Genomic DNA, 19,449 nt, shown 5'->3' on the forward strand with positions numbered 1-19,449 from the left:
AAAAGTACGGGCGCCCAAAAGACTAGTTTAACTTTAAATAAAATTTTAAAAAACATCCCAATAATTAAATAAACTATAAATAACTTTAAAAAACTATTTTAAACAATTAATCAAATTTTTGAAAAAAATAATTTAAGAAATCAGGTCTAAAACTTACCTTACTGTAAAGTCCTTAAAAACAATAAAGCTGTGGAAAAAATGTTATAATTTTAAATAATAGACCACTTACCTTAAAGAATCAAGTCCTTACGCCTCCTTTTTATATGTCTAAAAAGTTCAGGCCCTTACACATGGGCAAACCTGTCAAAAAGAAGGAAGTTCAACGCGTGCGCCGTTGGACCGCTGAACCCCTTGGAGGAAATGCCGGTTTCCCGCGCATGTGCTGTGCATGCTGAAATCCGGCACTTCCAACGGGCCCACGTGTGAGTACCCCGTCCGTACTCACGCGTTGGGACCGGAATTACTGGCCCATTATCTCAATGCTAGATATTGCGGAGGACAAGCAGCAGGAACAGCGGGGATTATGGTCCTGGAGACCACAGAAGGCAGCACCTTTAGAATTTACTGCCGCATTGATTCAGGATCCAAAATCTGCTATCAGAATAGTACACGGAGATTAAGAGTAATTAAAAAAAATCTATTATACCCATAATGATAAAATTAGGGAAAAAGCAAAATACTGGAAACCTGAAATAAAAATAGAAAATGCTGGGAACAGTTAACAGGACAGACAGCATCTGTGGAATCACTTTGGCTGCCTGCCTCTCTTCCATGGCTTTGTGTAGTAGAAATAATATTATTTAATTTGATAAGTTTCCTTTGTCTTTCTTTTATGATTTGGGTTTTATTTGTGCCCCTCAAAAAAAAGCTACTTTTGTTAGATTTCTTTTATTTGGGCTGATTGAAATAGGGCAACCCAGTGTCTCCTTATGGGTTAACAGAAAAGGCATCTGTGGAGAGAGAAACAGAGTTAACGTTTCAGGTCGATGATCTTTTGCCAGAAGTTCTGACAGAGGTCATTGACCTGAAGTATTAACTCTATGGCCCCAATATTTCCGGGGAGAAGGGGGGTGGGCACATCTTTGCAGGGGCAGGGGAGGGGAAACCGAGGTTGTGCTGCTGGGTGGGGAAGCCAGAGGTAGAAGGCCGTAGCTGGGAACCACTGGGAATGGTCCCCGGCAATTGGAAAAGATTGGGGCATGGTGGGTGGGGCTCGGAGCGCAACAGCGAGGAAGGAGGGAAAGATGGGGGCATAGTGAGGAGTGTGAGTAAAGACAGAACAGAAGGGTCGGAAGATCGCTGGGGTGGTTGAAAAAAAAAATCACTGGTGGGGAGGGGGGAGGTCAAAAGATCGCAGCAGAAGATTTGCTCGAGGGGCCAGGGAAGTACTTCTGCTTCACCTGGCCCACAAGCAGTGCTCTAAAAAGCACTTACTTGCTGGATCTAGCAGCTCCCGCCTCCCTTTACCGTCGTAGGGGTCACAATTCCCTATGTTTCTCTCTCCACAGATGCTGCATGACCTGCTGAGTGTTTCCAGCATTTTCAGTTTTTATTTCAATAAAATTAATGTTGATTATCACTAGAGAAAATACACTAAAAGTGAAAATGTATATTAGGTCAATTATAACACCACTCCAGTTAACAGCATTTACATGTATAATTTTTTTTTTTTTACTATGAATCAGTTTCTTCAAATTCTAAGTACAGTATTGGCATTAAAACATTTTTTGATAATTGCTGGGAGTTACTGCAGTTTCAACAACTTCAGCACATACAGGTCAGCTATATTATGGTCCTCTCCATGTTATTGCAGGCCAGTATAAAGTTACATGATTGAACTAGACCACCTTACTAAAGGATATTATCCAGCGATGCAAGTGTGATAGGATTTAGGTTTAGGTTTACACCCACATCTACACATACCACCCCAGCATTCTTTTTTTTAAAAATTATTCATTCAAGGGGTGTGGGCATTGCTGGCAAGGTCAGCTTTTATTGCCCATCCCGAATTACCCTCAAGAAGGTGGTGATGAACCGCCTTCTTGAACCGCTGCAGTCCGTGTGGTGAAGGTACTCCCACGGTGCTGTTAGGTAGGGAGTTCCAGGATTTTGACCCAGCGACAATGAAGGAATGGTGATATATCCTGACAGGGAAAGGCCCTGGGCACAGGATAGATATTTCCCCAAAGCCAGAAGAATTGGACAGTAAGTAACCTTGGCCACTGCTGTGTACTTCCTAGCAACTGTTTGAAGAGTAAGATTGGTAGAAGGCTGGAATGAAGACGAGGCTTCTGCCCTTCCTCGACAGGGCCTTGTGTGGAATGTGGGGAGAGGGGCTGGAGATAGAGAAAGGGAGTGTAAAGGTAGATTACCAAATTATATATAGTTCAAACAGAACTGTCCCTCCAGAGATCAGCATTGTGGGGGATAAAACCTGCTTCTCATCATTTTGTAATGACACATGTTGGTACACAGCACTACTGTGCCAAGTTTCACCGATTTCTTGATTGAACATCATCAATAGTTTCAAATTCTGATCATCGGAGACAACTCGGTACTATTTATGAAGTAATTTATACTAAGAAGCAATTTCAAAAGTTCCCACCTACCTGAATTCCCTTCAAGCCAGCTTTACATACTTTCTTCACTTCCACATTAATTTCACAATCTCCTATGTAGCTGAAAGAGAAGCAACATTTGATATGAAACTCATATTTGTCAAATCCATGCCTTTTGAGTTCACAGCCCCAACGATGTGCCGAACCATCGGAACCAGTTATTTGGTTTTCTAATTTCCAGACAGTTATGCTGAGTTTTGCAGAATGCCTTCTAGTCGGTTTTCTCAAAGAAAGTAGAATTTGTTTTCATCACACTCTCCTGCAAAACTGCTTTCCAATATTGGGGCAGAAATTCGGGTCGGGGGCTTGCCGCGCGTGCAAGCCCCCGATCTGCACTTACCCGACGCGCCGGCCGTTGAGCTTCAGGGACGCCTGGAATTCCTGTTTTAAAATGTTGACTCCCGGGCAGCGTCTGACGTCACGCCGCCCAGAAGTGCAGCCAGCGCGAAGCCTGGAGCGCGCAGTGCAAGTGAGACACGCCCCTTGAGGTCTCAGTTTAAAAGGACACGCCCCCAATGTTTCTCACAAGCTGCAAAGCATTTTTACATGTAGAGCAGCATTTTAAATAGGTTTTTGGTATTTTTAAGAAGCTTTTGGTAACTTTTATAAACTTTTAAAAACGTTTACATTATTTTGAAGAATCTGAAGTAGTTTTAAACAGAATTAAAGCGATTTAAAGACTTTTAAAAGCCCTGAAAGCATTTTTTTCATTCCATTTATTTAATTAGCAACGTCGTCGTCGTACGTGTCTTCACACTGTTCCCTTTGGGGAACTGTATGAAGTGGTGGAAGGATTTCTGGCCGTGATTAACGCTCCTTCCGTGACCGTAACCATCTTTGTACCAGCCATTAGGGTGGTTAGTCCTATGGCGGGAGGGTTTTACGGGCTCCCACAACCTATACGAGGGGGGGGGGGGGCACCCACACCCACGGACGCAAATATCCCACTGGATGTCTACCCAGAATTTAGAGCCGGAGCTCCGACTCCACTTGCCGGGACTGTCTGGAGCGGGGTTAGAAACCCTACGCCGTGTGGCCCAGCGGCAGGGATGCTACCGCTACGCCAAAGGCCCACTCAGATTAGCAACGTGAAATGGCTGGAATGAGCACAATTCACGGCATTAAAAGAACTCACAATTGAACTGATGATGACCTCAGCAATCTCCTCAACGAGGTGGAGGCGCAGCGCCTGCTCATCATTGGTAATGAGAAGTCCAAGGCGCCGCAAAAAGGACAGATGATAGCTTGGTCTTTCACGTGGCAGCATAGGGCTCCAGTCACAGGAAGGGAAAAGGCGCAGGAAACGTATGGGTGTCACCTTTTGCGCGGAGTGGGCCTTTTGCGTAGCGGTAAGCATCCCCGCCGCTGGGCCAGAAGGAGTAGGGTTTCGAACCCCGCTCCAGACAGTCCCGGCAAGTGGAGTCGGAGCTCCAACTATAAATTCTGGGTGGACATCCAGCGGGATACTTGCGTCCGCGGGTGTGGGAGCCCGTAAAACCCTCACGCCATAGGACTAACCACCCTAATGGCTGGTATGAAGATGGTTATGGTCACGGAAGGAGCGTTAACGTGGCCAGAAATCCTTCCACCACTTCATACAGTTCCCGAAAGGGAACAGTGTGAGGATACGTACGACGATGACCTCTTGCGCAATGCACCTCCTTGGACCCTCAGTCGCAGATGCGAGGGGGCAAATCGTGCAATTGTTAAATTTTTCATTTTATTGACATGTAAAATGAACGGCCCAGTAATTCCGTTCCAAACGCGTGAGTACGGTCGGGGTACTCGCGCGTCTGGCCAGAGGAAATGCCGGTTTTCAGCATGCACAGCGCATGCAGGGAAAACCGGCATTTCCTGTCCTCTGAACGAAGGGGTTCAGAGGCAGAACGCGTGCGACTGCACAGGCAGCGCGTGCGCAGTAAAATTCGCCGGTTTCATTCATGCTTTCAGTGAGGTTAAGTCCTTACAACTTACACATGAAAAAAGCATGAGTACAGTTGCTCCAGAGGCTGCGGAGGAAGATATATTTTATCGTGGAGCTTCTGAAAGGCAATATTTTTGTTTGGGAAAGGGAGGAAAGTTATTTTAAGAAATGCTGAGGTAAGTTTTAAAGTTTATTTTTGTTTATTAAAAACAGGTTTTCAGTACTGTATGTAGAAGGAGCAATTGTGGCTATGTGAATTGAATTTGCTGTGTTTATTAAATGTGAAAATGACTCCAACATTTTTAAGAAAGAAACTTTTCATCAGTAATATATTCTTTTAAGTAATTATGTATGTATGTCTGTATATATTCCTTTGCATATATGTATGTATATATTCCTTTATTTATGTGTATGAATGTATGTATTTAATTATGACTTTCAGAGAAAGTAACTTATTGGAAAATCATAATTAAATACATACATTCATACACATAAGTAAAGGAATATATACATATACGTAAAGGAATATATACAGACATACATACATAATTACTTAAAAGAATATATTACTGATGAAAAGTTTCTTTCTTAAAAATGTTGGAAATGTTACATTACTCATTTTAGAACAGTCATTTTCACATTTAATAAACACAGCAAATTCAATTCACACAGCCACAATTGCTCCTTCTACCTACAGTACTGAAAACCCGTTTTAAAAAAAAATCTTTAAAACTTACCTCATCATTTCTTAAAATAACTTTCCTCCCTTTCCCAAACAAAAATATTGCCTTTCAGAAGCTCCACGATAAAATATATCTTCCTCCGCAGCCTCTGGAGCAACTTTACACATGCTTTTTTCATGTGTAAGTTGTAAGGACTTAACCTCACTGAATCCATGAATGAAATCGACGAAGTTCACTGCGCACGCGCTGCCTGTGCAGTCGCACGCGCTGTGCCTCTGAACCCCTTCGTTCAGAGGACAGGAAATGCCGGTTTTCTCCGCATGCGCTGTGCATGCTGAAAACCAGCATTTCCTCCGGCCAGACGCGCGAGTACCCCGACCGTACTCACACGTTTGGAATGGAATTACTGGGTCTTTAATCTCTACTGACTTTCCCAGAGAAAGCAAGTGGTTGGCAGAACACACCATTAGAGCTTTGGAGAAAAGTATGCGCTTGCCTGGATTTGTGTATTAACCAGAATATGATTGTTGTGCACCCAAGATAAATTTCTGGTTTACATTCTCTTGTGTTAGATTTGAAAGGCTGGGGAATTTGTTTTTTCGAGGTTATTGCTCATTAGCAGCAGGGACTTGGGCCTTAATATTACATTATGCAAGGATTAGCATCGGAGCACTTAATGCTTGCTATTAAAAAATAGCACCTTCACTGTAATTATATATGATACACACATTATACATTATGGCACCAAACACTGGTTGAAGGGGAAAGGTAAAGTTGAAGACAACTATCAAACGTTGCTGTTACCGAGTACCTGGGGTCTGTTCTGTGAGCCTAATGCATTGACACCTTGTTTACATTGAACTAGATGTTGAAATGAATCAGATGTCTTTCGCCCTCCCACGTATTTTTCCACCTACTTACTCCCCTAGATTTGATGTCGAGGCTATGAACCTATTTTTCCCCTCAGGACTTTAAACTTGTCCTGGGTCCAGAACTAAGGCTTAGGCAGATCTGGTTAATAGGTTGGGAGTTTCCTGAGCTGAGTTTACACAACAGATGTCTAATTCATTAAAATTTAAATAAAGAATTAATTCTGTAAATTAAATGCAGTACAATGTCATGTATGGGTAGTAACTGAACTGTTGTTGTTTCCTGCAGTACTGAGCCTTGAGATCGGTTTGATCTGTGTAGTCAGCAATGATTTGCAACTACAGTAGATTTCATCCACAGTGTTTGTTGCTGCCTTCTACCAATGTTGCAGAAACTTCTCGTTACAGTGGGTTCACACAAGAGGCGGCAACAGCAACATTGGGAAATGTGGTCCAACTGGTCCCGCCACCATTTGCTGCGCATGAATAATCACAATTTACTTTAGGCCATTCATTGCTTTGTTCTACTTTTCTGACTTTTATATTTTAATTCTGAACTGCAAGTCACAGCAATTTAGATAATGGTCTGCAGTTTCTGTTTAGTACAATTGTGTAAGATTTAAACGTTCTATTGCCTTACAACACCACGCTGTGCAAAGCCAGTCAGAAACATGAGCAAAGCTCATACAAATCCCACAGATGGGAGTGGAAATCATAAGATATCTCAAAATGTGATCAAAAATAGACACACAAATGCTAATTACACAGTCAAGTAAAAAGTTCAATTTGTAAATACATTGTCTGTAATGGACAGCAAGATTGTTCTACATTTTCTGTAATGGACAGCATGGGGGAGAAATTCAGTATTGCCCCGTTTGGGGCGCAATTATCGGTCGGGCACAAAGTTTAGCGCCTGGCGCTAATTATCACCTCCGGCTTCTATCGCCCCTGGAGGTGATTGGAGCACTAAATCAGGCGCTACACACCTCCCTTAAGGCGCTAACGCCGAGGAGCGAGGCGCTACCTCAGAGCGCTGGTGAAGTCAGTCAGCAATGGAACACAGACACACTGGCACCGGCCAGTTCTTAAAGGGGTGGGTCGATCTTGCTCTCAAATCAAATCAACTTTTATTGTCATTGTTAGTGCACAAGTGCAGTACAACGAAATGTAGGCTTGCGGCTCCTGAGAGTGTACATTTAGATTAAGACATTTAAACATTCAACATACATTTGGCTTGTAATACATTAACATAAACATAATAAAGTGCATTGGCAGATGTGCAGGCTTTAGAGTTTATTTGTGGAGTTCAGTAGGATGACAGCCCTGGGAAAGAAGCTGTTCCTAAATCTGGTCGTACGGGTGCGAATGCATCTGTAGCGTCTCCCAGATGGCAGGAGGGCAAACAGACTGTGGCTGGGGTGGGTAGGGTCTTTGATGATGGTCCGTGACCTCCGTAAACAGCGTTTCTGGTATATGTGCTCTATGGTCGGTAGCCGGGTGCCGGTAATGCGTTGGGCAGTTTTGACTACCCGCTGCAGGGCTTTCCGGTCATAGTAGCTACAGCTGCCATACCATACTGTGATAGTTCGTCAGGATGCTCTCTATTGTGCAGCGGTAAAAGTTAGAGAGGATCAGGGGTGACAGGTTACATCCCTTCAGCCTCCTTAGGAAATATAGGCGCTGCTGGGCCTTCTTCACCAGAGAGGAGGTATTGAGGGACCAGGAGAGGTCGTCCGTGATGTGGACTCCGAGGAACTTAAAGCTGTCCACCCTTTCCACCACAGCCCCATTGATGTGGATGGGGGTGTGACTTCTGCCTTTAGACTTCCTGAAGTCCACAATGATTTCTTTGGTTTTCTTGATGTTAAGGGCCAGGTTGTTATCGGTGCACCACTTCACGAGATGCTGGACCTCCTCCCTGTAGGCTGACTCATCGTTGTTGGTGATCTGGCCTACTACCGTGGTATCATCCGCAAACTTGATGATGGTGTTGGAACCATGAACAGCCACACAGTCGTGGGTGAAGAGGGAGTAGAGGAGGGGGCTCAGCACACATCCTTGTGGGGCCCCCGTGTTCAGGGTCAGGGGGGGGGGGGGGGGGGGGAGGGTGTGGTTACCTAATTTGACAGACTGGGGTCTGTTTTTTTAGGAAGTCCAGGGTCCAGTTGCAGAGGGAAGTGTTTAGGCCAAGAGTTTGGAGTTTGGTGGCCAGCTTGTTGGGGACGATAGTGTTGAATGCTGAGCTGTAGTCTATGAACAGCATTCTGATGTAGGTCTCTTTACCATTTAAGTGATTCAGTGCCGAGTGTAGAGCAGTTGTGATTGCATCCTCCGTTGATCTGTTTGCACGATAGGCAAACTGGTGTTGGTCAAGAGAGGCGGGAACACTGGCTTTGATGTGAGCCAGGACCAGTCTCTCGACACACTTCATTATGATGGGTGTGAGTGCGACAGGTCGATAGTCGTTCAGGCACGTCACAGCCGTTTGTTTTGGCACAGGAATAATGGTAGCGGTCTTGAAGCATGTAGGGACTACTGCCTGGGCCAATGACAGATTGAAGATGGCAGTGAAGACATCAGCCAGCTGATCAGCACATTCCTTGAGTACCCGTCCAGGGATGCTATCTGGTCCAGCAGCCTTTCGTGTGTTCACTCCGCGTAGAACACCCCTTACGTCGGAGGTCAACAGAGTGAGCACCTGGTCTTCCGGGGGTGGCAAGGTTTTGGTAGCCGGCTCCCTGTTGTCCCTATCGAAGCAAGCGTAGAAGTTGTTAAGCTCCTCCGGAAGGGAGGCATCGCTAACCGGGGGGGCTGGTGTTTTTGCCCTTGTAGTCGGTGATGGACTGGATGCCTTGCCACATGCGCCGGGGGTCTGAGTTGTTGTGGAAATGATCCCCTATCCGCAGCGTCTGTCTCCATCCACACCCTGCTCATTGCAGCCTTGTATCTCGGCCTGGAGAGACCTGTACATCAAATCTGCTGGAAAAAACAATGGAGAGACCCAGGGAAAGAGCTCAGAGTGCAGCCCCCACAGTCTCTTCTAAATCGATGCAAGGAAGATCAAATCAAAATGAACCTGCAAAGTGCTGCTCACTACCCAAAACTCCTCAACACAGTGTTGAATATCTCCAGAAGTCTCTCACTCGGAATGCATGGTGCAAAAATGTCGCCGACAAAAAAAGGCAGGAAGTGGTCGCCTTTAAATAGCGCTTCCCCAGTCCCTTCCCGACTGCAAAACGCTCCCCTCAACCTGTCGTAGCTAGCGGCAGGCGGTAAGGCAAGGGGTGCCACTCAATATCTGGCCCGGGGCGCTACCGGGGCGTTGCATGCTCGACTGATGTCACAATCTGCGGGCACAGGAGATCGTGGCGGTAGTGTTCAGCACCCCCGCAAAATGTCTAGTCAATTTTGTGAGTGGCGCAAACATCGCCACGCCCGGGCGCTAGTTCCTTTGTGCCCCATTAGCACCCTCTTAAAACACTAATGGGAGGCACAAACCAACCGAAATTTTTCCCCCATGTCTTTGAGTTTGTACAATACTTTGTTTTTTCATTAGTACTGAGTACAAGAAAAAAACAAGTAAAAGCTTATAATATTTTTATTTTACATATGGGATAAAACAACTTTGATGGAACCCAACATCTGACAAGCCCAAGATGGTTATATTTAAATGATTGAGGGTTTTTTTGGAGGCAAAAACAGGAAGGTTCAGATGTGTTCGTTTTACAAAAGATTTCGGCCTAGAAATTGGATTAGGCCCAAAATGGGCAGGGTCAAGGGCCAGCGCCATTTGCCTGCGCCCGTTGAAAGTGGTCCAGACAACATGCAAAATTCATGCTTTCTGCTCATTATAATGATTGCAGCACTGATCTCAGCGCTAAACGCGCTGCTGATTGGCTTAATGCTCAACAAGGGGGCCAATATTGGGTGCAGGCTAATGGCCAGTAATGTTTGGCCTAGGCTCTTTGCACTACTTAAAGGGGAGGTGCTTTGATGCAGCAGCACCTCATTGTCAGTCTAAACAAGGCCATGGCCCAACTACCCAAAGAGAGAGCAAGAAGGTTATCGGATGCTGCACTCGAGGCCTTGGTAGTGGCAGTTGAAAGAAGGCGGGATGTACTGTTCCCGCAGGGTGGCAGGAAGCCATCCAAGGCTACCAGTAGAAGGCTCTGGCAGGAGATAGCAGCCTACGTCATGGCTACCAGTGTCGTGCCAAGGACAAGGATCCAATGCCGAAAGAAGTTTAATGACCTCACACGGCAGGTCAAGGTGAGTGAAGGCTTCGGCAAATGCTATATCCCACCATCTGCAGAAGCCTCACACACAGCTCAATGCACCACACACCCACTCACCTACCAACAATCTCTAGCTATCACCACAAATAAGTCACAATCATAGCTTCACTTCACCCTCACAAACTTACCATTGCTGCAACAGTCACACCCACACCTCACATATTGCATACTCTGACAGCTATTAAACTATGGCAGGCACATCACCCAAACACAATGCACCACACTCTGACACACTTCCCTTTCTTTTGCAGGCAAAGGTGGCTCATAACTGCTGGGAACAACGGCAGACAGGAGGTGGCCAAGCCGCTGTACAGACCCTGAACCAACTGGAGGAGTCTGTGTTCGACACCATTGGAGGGGCAGTCACCGAGGCAACGGGAGAAGTTGAAGCCCTTGCTGACAATGACGGTTTGGTCATTCCTAATCCTTCTTCTCACATCCTACTTCACCCTCATCCTACAATCTCTTCTCACTTACAAGCTGCTGATGGTGTATGCATCGATATCTTGCTTTCCCCGCTCCCCTCCCCTCAACCCAGCTCTTGTGCCTTTCTGCTTTCCGATACCAAAGAACTGCCAGCAGGCCAGCCTGTCCCTCATGCTGTGGAGGAGAAAAGATGTCACACTGTTACTGCATCTGACACTTAGACACCAGCTCAGAAACTGGCACTGCACGGAATGTAGAGGGTAGTGAAGAGACGGGATCTGCACATGGTGAGGCACTGGGCATGAATGGGCTGCAACAAGGCCAGGGGAAAGGGCTCATTATACAAGTGTTGGGCAGGAGTGGTGTGGTTGCAGAGGGGAGTCATCAGCCAGGTGCAGAGTGGATAGCCCTGGTCTCCAAGCAGCTACCCTCGGGTTTGACTTAGTGGCTGGAAGATTGCTGGCACAGGATGAAGGCATCCTGACTGCTGCCAGGATAGCGGGTATTGACCATCAGGGTGCGCTGGGCGTGGTCGCACAACAACTGCATGTTAAATGAGTGGTAACCTTTGCGGTTACGGAACATCTCAGGATTGGTATGTGGTGTCCGCAAAGCCACATGGGCGCAACTGATGGCACCCTGTACCGAGGGGCAGCCCAGTATCCTGGCAAAGCCACGTGGGCTCCTCCTACTTCTCTCCATTCAGAGAGAAGACAATGTAGTCCCTTCTCCTGGTGGAGAGAACCTCTGTGACCTCCCGGATGTATCAATGGACAGCGAACTGGGAGATGTTAGCTATGTCTCCTGCTGCGGACCGGAAGGATCTGCCTGCAAAGAAATTGAAGGCCACGGTGACATTGAGGGCTACTGAGAGAGCAATGTTCGCCGTGCTCGGAGGCTGCAGGTCTGGTTGCAGGAGGTGGCAGAGTTCAGTGACCATCTCCTTGGTAAAGCGGAGTCTCCGAATACCTCCACTTAAGCCAGGAGCAGTGTAAGAGAAGTGCTTTCGGAAGACCCTAGGTGGGTAAGGCATCCTGCTGAGAGCCCATCTGGCCCTCCTCCTTCCTCTCTGCGCATCTTCTCTTCTTCGCTGCCTCCGCTCCCTCTCCCGAAGATACTCGAGCGCGAGGGGGCTGCAAGTAGAGTTGCCATGACTGTGAGCAAGTGTTGTGAGCAGAAGCCTTTAAATGAGAATGAAGGTGTTCTCCACTTGCACCAACACTCCCCGTCACCTCAGCAACTTGAAACAAGTTTAGAAAGCTGCAAGAGTTGCAGAAACTTAGACAGAGCCAGTCAAACTGAGAAACCATGTCAGCTGCAAGTTGATGATGATGATCCCTTTAAATTGCGCTGCTGGAGGCTCCTTCCTGACACTTGGTCAGCTGAACACAAGCTGGTAAGTGGAGCGGCAAACTTGAAAATGGCAGATCAGGCATCAACTGAGCGTTGCAGACTCATGGACATCACAATCTGCCTAATCTAAATATCTGCAGCAAGTGCAGGCATTGGCAGCGCTGCCAACCTGCTCAAAAGGGTGGCCGCCACTGGATCCACCGGAAGCTGGCGGTCGCGAGGCAGCTGCCATTTTTCCTTCACAACGGCAAGCGCTAAACCCCCGAATTTCTAGGCCTTGGCATTTTACCACAGGAGAACAGTTCAAAGCTGCATACTTTTAATTATAAAGGGCACATGTTGCAGATCAAAAGGTAGCTAGACTAATGGCTAGAAAGCTGGCTAGCATAAAGATCATAAATCCCACCAGTGGATTTTGGTGTGTGGTGAGAAGAAGGGGAATTAAAAGTTCATAATATTCCTAAAATAATCTGATCTCTGAAAGAATAGATTTTGTTGCTGGTAAGATTTTTAGAAACCTTTATTTCATTGGAAACCTGTCAGTACCAAGTGTTGATGTAGCAATACCATGCACTGGGGAGCATTGGAACATGACAACAACTTGCATTTATATAGCAGCTTTAGTGTAGCAAAATGTCCCACGGTGCTTCACAGGAGAGTAAATCAGACAAAAATTGACACTGAGCCAAAGGAGACAACATAATTTATAAAGCACCTTTAACGTAGTGGCAAATGAATTGCAACATAGATAAGTGGGAGGTATTACATTTTGGTAAAAAAAATAAGGAAGTCACATATTACTTGGAAAATAAGAATCTAAATGGGGTAGAGGAGCAAAGGGATCTCGGACAAATACACAAATCACCAGAAGTAGCGAGACAGGTTAATAAGGCCATAAAAAAAGCAAACCAAGCACTAGGGTTTATTTCTAAAGAGACAGAACTGAAAAGTAGAGAAGTTATGCTAAACTTGTATTGTACCTCGGTTCGTCCACACTTGGAGTACTGTGAGCCATATTATAAAAAAAGGATAGAGGCACTGCAGAGGGTGCAAAAAGGAATTACAAGGATGATACCAGAAATGCAAGGTTATACCCATCAGGAAAGGATGAACAGGCTGGGCCTCTTTTCTCTTGCAAAGAGAAGGCTGAGGGGGGACCTAATAGTGGTCTTTAAAATTATGAAAGAGTGGATACAGAGGGAGTGTTTCCACTTGTGGAGAAGAGCAAAACTAGAGGCCATCAATATAAAATAGTCACCATGAAATCAAATAGGAAATTCAGAAGAAACTTCTTTACCCAAGGAGTGGTGAGAATGTGGAACTTAATACCACAGGGCGTAATTGAGGTGATAGTATAGATGCAATTAAAGGGAAGCTAGATAAGCATATGAGGGAGAAGGGAATAGAGGGTTATGCTGATAGAGCAGGTCAGGCAGCATCTGTGGAGAGAGAAACATAGTTAACATTTCAGGTCGATGACCCTTCGTCAGAACTGGAAAAAGTTAGAGATGTAACAGGTTTTTAAGCAAGTGTAGAGGCAGGGAAGGAAAGGACAAAAGGGAAGGTCTGTGAAAAGATGGAAGGCAGGAAAGATTAAGAGACATTAAGAGAGATTAAGAGATGGTGTAAGGCAAAAGGAGGAGATGGCAATGGGACAAGTTAAGAAACAAAAGATGGCTTTAGATGAAGTGTAAATGGCACTAGCAGAATGAAAGACAGCTGCTATGTGGGAGAAAGAAAAATAAATAAATAAATAAAATGGGGAAAAAAGGATAGGGACAGAGGTTATGCTCTGAAATTGTTGAACTCTATGTTGAGTCCAGAAGGCTGTACAGTGCCTAATTGAAAGATGAGGTGCTGTTCCTCGAGTTTACGCTGAGCTTCATTGGAACAGTGCAAGAGGCCGAGGACGGTGAGGTCGGAGTGGGAGTGGAGCGGAGAATTAAAGTGACAGGTGACTGGAAGCTCGGGGTCACCCTTACGGACTGAACGGAGGTATTCCGCAAAGCGGTCACCCAATCTGCATTTGGTCTCCCCAATGTAGAGTAGACCGCATCGTGAGCAGCAAATACAATATACTAAATTGCATGAAGTACAAGTAAATCGCTGTTTCACCTGGAAGGAGCCTTTGGGGCCCTGGACAGTGGAAAGGGAAGAGGTACAAGGGCAGCTGTTGCATCTCCTGCGCTTGCACGGGAAGGTGCCGGGCGAAGGGGAAGGGGTGTTGACGGTGATAGAGTGGACTAGGGTGTCATGGAGGGAGCGGTCCCTTTGGAATGCTGAAAGGGGAGGTGAGGGGAAGATGTGTTTGGTGGTGGGATCACGCTAGAGGTGGTGGAAAATAACTGTTGAATGTGGAGGCTGGTGTGGTGAAAGGTGAGGACAAGGGGAACCCTATTGTGGTTCCAGGAGGGAGGGGAAGGGGTGAGAGCAGAAGTGCGGGAAATAGAACGGACACGGTGTCAACCACAGTAGAGGGGAATCCTCGGTTGAGGAAAAAGGAAGACATGTCGGAAGCACTAGTATGGAAGGTGGCATCGTCAGAGCAGAAGCGGCGGAGAAGGAGAAACTGGGCGAATGGAAGAGAGCCCTTACAGGAAGCGGGGTGGGAGGAAGTGTAGTCCAGGTAGCTGTGGGAGTCAGTGGACTCGTAGTGAATGTTTGTCAATAGCCTATCCTTTATAAAGCACTGGTTAGGCCTCAACTGGAGTATTGCATCCAGTTCTGGTCACCACACTTTAAGGATGTGAAGGCCCTTGAGGGGGTGCACAGGAGATTTACCAGAATGGTTCCAGGGATGGGGGATCTTAGCTACAAGGACACGTTGGAGAAGCTGGATTTGTTTTCATTAGAACAAAGGAGGTTGAGCAGTGATTTGATAGAGGTGTATGACGGGTTTGGATAGGCTAGACAGGGAAAGGCTGTTCCCACTAGTTGATGGTACAAGGACTAGGGGACACAGATTTAAGGTTTTGGGCAAGAGATACAGGGGGAATGTGAGGAAAAACTTTTTTACGTAGCGAGTGATGAGAACCAGGAACTCACTGCCGATAGAAGTAGTGGAAGCGGACACACTCAATGTTTTCAAGGGGAGACTGGATAGGCACTTGAAGGAAATAAACTTGCAGGGCTACGGGGAGAGAGCGGGGGAATGGGACTGACTGGAATGCTCTACAGAGAGCTGGCATGGACTCGGTGGGCCGAATGGCCTCCTTCTGTGCCATTACTACCTCGCTACTGCTTCTCTCGACCCCGCCACGGTGTCTAAATTGTCAGACTGCTTGTTCGACAAACAGTTCTGGATGAACAAATATTTTCTCCAATTAAATATTGGGAAGACCAAAGCCATTGTTTTCAGTCCCCACCACAAACTCCGTTCCCTAGCCACTGACTACATCCCTCTCCCTAACATCCGTTTGAGGCTGAACCACACTGTTCGCAACCTTGGTGTCATATTTGACCCTGAAATGAGCTTCTGACCACATATCCGCAGCATAACAAAAGACCGCCTACTTCCGCCTCCGTAACATCGCCTGTCTCCGCCCTTGCCTCAGCTCATCCGCTGCTGAAACCCTCATCCATGCCTTTGTTACCTCTAGACTTGACTATTCCAATGCACTCCTGGCTGGCCTCCCACATTCCACCCATGTAAACTTGAGGTCATCTAAAACTTGGCTGCCCGTGTCCTAACTCGCACCAAGTTCCGTTCGCCCATCACCCCTGTGCTCGCTGACCTACACTGGCTCCCGATTAAGAAGCACCTCGATTTCAAAATTCTCATCCTTGTTTTCAAATCGCTCCATGGCCTCGCCCCTTCCTATCTCTAATCTCCTTCAGGCCCCCCCCGCCCCGCCCCCCGATATCTGCGCTCCTCCAATTCTGCCCTCTTGTGCATCCCTGATTATAATCGCTCAACTTTTGGTGGCCGTGCCTTCTGTTGCCTAGGCCCTAAGCTCTGGAATTCCCTGCCTAAACCTCGCCGCCTCTTTACCTCTCTTTCCTCCTTAAAACCTACCTCTTTGACCAAGCTTTTGGTCACCTGCTCTAATTTATCCTTATGTGGATCGGTGTCAAATTTGTTGTCTTAAAATACTCCTGTGCAGCGCCTTGGGACGTTTTACTACGTTAAAGGCGTTATATAAAATACAAGTTGTTGTTATGACTATGACTCGTGACCACAGAATGTATCCCTGACCAGCTGCATGCTCTAGCATGCCAGTCATTTTCTTGTGCCAATCTATGCTGCAGAATTACATACAGCTGGTAGACAGTGCTTGTAATTGTGAAATGAGCATAAATCAACCTTGTAGAAAATCAGGCATCTTCAAAATTTAGTTCTGCATTTTTCAACAGCAAGCAAATTAGTATTATCATGTGTTCTAGCCATGGCTGAGAAAGGGAGCCAATCAAGGTTCTATGATAAAGAAATCAAGACCTGGATAAAAGGTAATGTGTGTGGCAAACAGCGGAATATATATCTTTTAAGAATGCATTCACTACAGTTTCCAAGATCAGTAGCTTTGCCAACAATGCCCATATCCTGCAAATTAATTTAAAAAATGTTGGTGGAAGTAACAATGCAGCTGCACTAGAGGATGTGGAAAAATAGTTAACTGTAGAAAACAAATTGTTGCTGAAGGAAGTCAGAAAGGAGCTAGCAGAAGCTCTGGTACTAGAAGGTAGCCAATGTAACACCTCTGTTCAAGAAGGGAGAAGAGGACAATACTACAGACAGGCTAATCCAATATTAGTTATGGGCAAACTCTTAAAATCCATAAATCAATATCAAAATCAGTGAGCGTTCAGGGATGCACGGCATAATTAAGAACAGTTAGTTCATTTTTGTTAAAGGCAAGTTATGCATATTTAATAAGTTTTTTGAAGAAGTGTTCAACTGGATAAAGGGAATACAGTAAATGTACTGTATATGAATTTTCAGAAGGTGTGCACTAAGCTGTCTCACAGAAGCCTCATTACAAAAATTCAGATATGTATAGCAGTATGGGTATAATTTTAGTTTACAGACAAGGGGTAGGGTTAATGGATGTTGTTCAGATTGGAGGAGGCTCGAAAGTGGTGCACCCAGGAATCAGTCCACTTTTGTAGTCTTTTTCACATATATACAATTTGGACTTGGCCATAGGGAGCACGACATCACAATTTGTTGACAACACAAAAGTAATGGGTTTGATAAACAGAAAGAGGATTATGAAAGACCTCCTCATGAGGACACAGACAGGTTCGCAGAATGAGTTGACTGATGGCAGAAGCAATTTAATATGCACTTTGAGAGGAAAATCAAGGAATGGGAGTATATGTGAATGGAAAGAAGGTGAATGGTGTGGAGGAACAGAGTGACCCAAGGGTGCAAATATACAGTTTCTTGGAAGTATGTGCATGTATATTAAGCAATAAAAAAATGGCAATAGCATTTTGGGTTTTATAAACAAACAGAGTACAAGAGTAAAGAGGTTTTGATAAATTTGTATAAAGCCATAGTTAAAAGAGTATTGTGTGCAGTTTTCTGCACACCATTGTGGAAACTACATTAAAGCCATAAAAAAACATACAGCACAGATTCACCAAGAGGATACCAGGGAAGCAAAACTACAGTTGTGACAATTTCTACTGGAGGAGAAAACAGAAAATATAAGTGGTTTTCAAAATTATGAGGAGTTAATGGGAAGGAATAGAAGATGAAACTACTGTAATTAGCTTTACTGACCAGCAGGAGTTTCTAATATGGTCAAGCCTATATACTTTCCTTTGCCTATACATCTACCTAGCTTTGTTAAAATCTTCTGACGTTCGTGATTATGCTTAATGGCGATTGGAAGAGAAACAAAGCAGAAAAATAACAAAAATAACGAGAATTTTTTTTGTAAAAAGGAACATACATGCATTTTAACAATCTAACGTAAAGGGGTATAATCAACCATTTAAAACCATCGTTATTTAGAGAAGCTAAGAAATGCCTAAACAAGAAACTGAAGGATAAAGGGAGGGATTGTGAAATAAAATACTTACAGGGCTGGGAGTATTGGCAAAAGAGGGATGGGACAGATTCTGTGTCTACAGAGCGTGTCAAACATATTAATTAAAATAGGTTGATCAAAACCCTTACAGTAAAAATTACTGATTTTACATTTGAAACACTAGCATTAACAATAGCCAATATATATTTTAATTAAAATTATATTACTTGAAAGACTATGGCAATCCTTTTAAAAGGAGCAATACAGTACTTTAATCAGCTTACTACAGTGGGCATTTTACACAACTTGCAGTAACCATTGTATCTGCTGGAATAACTAAAAACCAGTATTTTATTTCTGACCTGTAAAATCTGGGAAAATACAGTAATACTTGGTCAAGTAAAAGTAACAGTGCTAAAAAAGTTAAAAGTCAAATCCCAACTAGTTCAATCTCCCTGTGGATTGAAAGTTTGCAGTTTCAGATTCCTCTTTAATTAGGTAAAATTAATATTAATTTTACAATAACTATACAAAGCTAGAAGAATAGGTTGTCTCAGAAATGGAAGAGTCAAAAAAGGTGCACAAGCGAATGTTCTAGACTGAGCCAAGATGAAGTCAATGTATTGGGAGCTTTTGATCTTGTCTCCCCATCTCAGTAGCCTCCTCCAGCCCTACAACCCTCCGGGAACTCTGCGTTCCTTCAATTCTGACCTCTTGCGCATCCCCGACTTCGCCCAACCATTAGCAGCTGTGCCTTCAGCCGTCTATAGGTCCTAAGCTCTAGAATTCCCTTGCTAAACCTCTCTGCATCTCCACCTCTCCTTTTATGACTCACCTTAAAGCCTACCTCTTTGGCTAAGCTTTTGGTCACCTGTCCTAGTGTCTATCTTTGGCTCAGTGTCAATAATTTTCAGTGTCAATAATTTTCTTGTCTGATTACATTCCTGTGAAGTGACTTGGGACGTTTTACTATGTTAAAGACATGATATAAATGCAAGTTGTTGTTATCTGACCTTTGGTCTAGTGCCTTTGACTTGGGAGCACTTTGTTAGAGTAAAAGTGGCAACATTTTCCATTCCTCAGACTGTCACCGTCTCAAGTACAAGAATATAAGCAAACAAAGTGAGGAATGAATGCTTTATATGGAACGGTGCTATGGAAATGCAGCATTACAATTTTTAAAAAATACTAGTGAGTGCTGATGAGATCAACTGAGTACTGGCTTGGTGGGCGTTAACCAACTACAGGTACAACTCCGGTAATCCAGCACCCTCGGGACCAGGCCGGTGCCGGACCACTGAAAATT

General features: G+C 44.9%; 1 protein-coding gene across 1 annotated transcript in view; it reads right to left on the reverse strand.

Annotated features, from left to right (window-relative positions):
• Positions 1-19,449, reverse strand: part of LOC147120507 (extended synaptotagmin-3-like) — a 152,280-nt gene that overhangs the window by 76,014 nt on the left and 56,817 nt on the right. Inside the window, exon 5 of the mRNA XM_085986537.1 lies at positions 2,610-2,679. Coding sequence (XP_085842663.1) covers positions 2,610-2,679 — 70 coding nt within the window. The remainder of the gene's footprint in view (positions 1-2,609; positions 2,680-19,449) is intronic.

Source organism: Somniosus microcephalus, chromosome 4 (assembly GCF_052327205.1).
Source record: "Somniosus microcephalus isolate GS21.2 chromosome 4, FLI_Smic_1.0, whole genome shotgun sequence".
In the NCBI taxonomy this organism is placed as follows: Eukaryota; Metazoa; Chordata; class Chondrichthyes; order Squaliformes; family Somniosidae; genus Somniosus; species Somniosus microcephalus.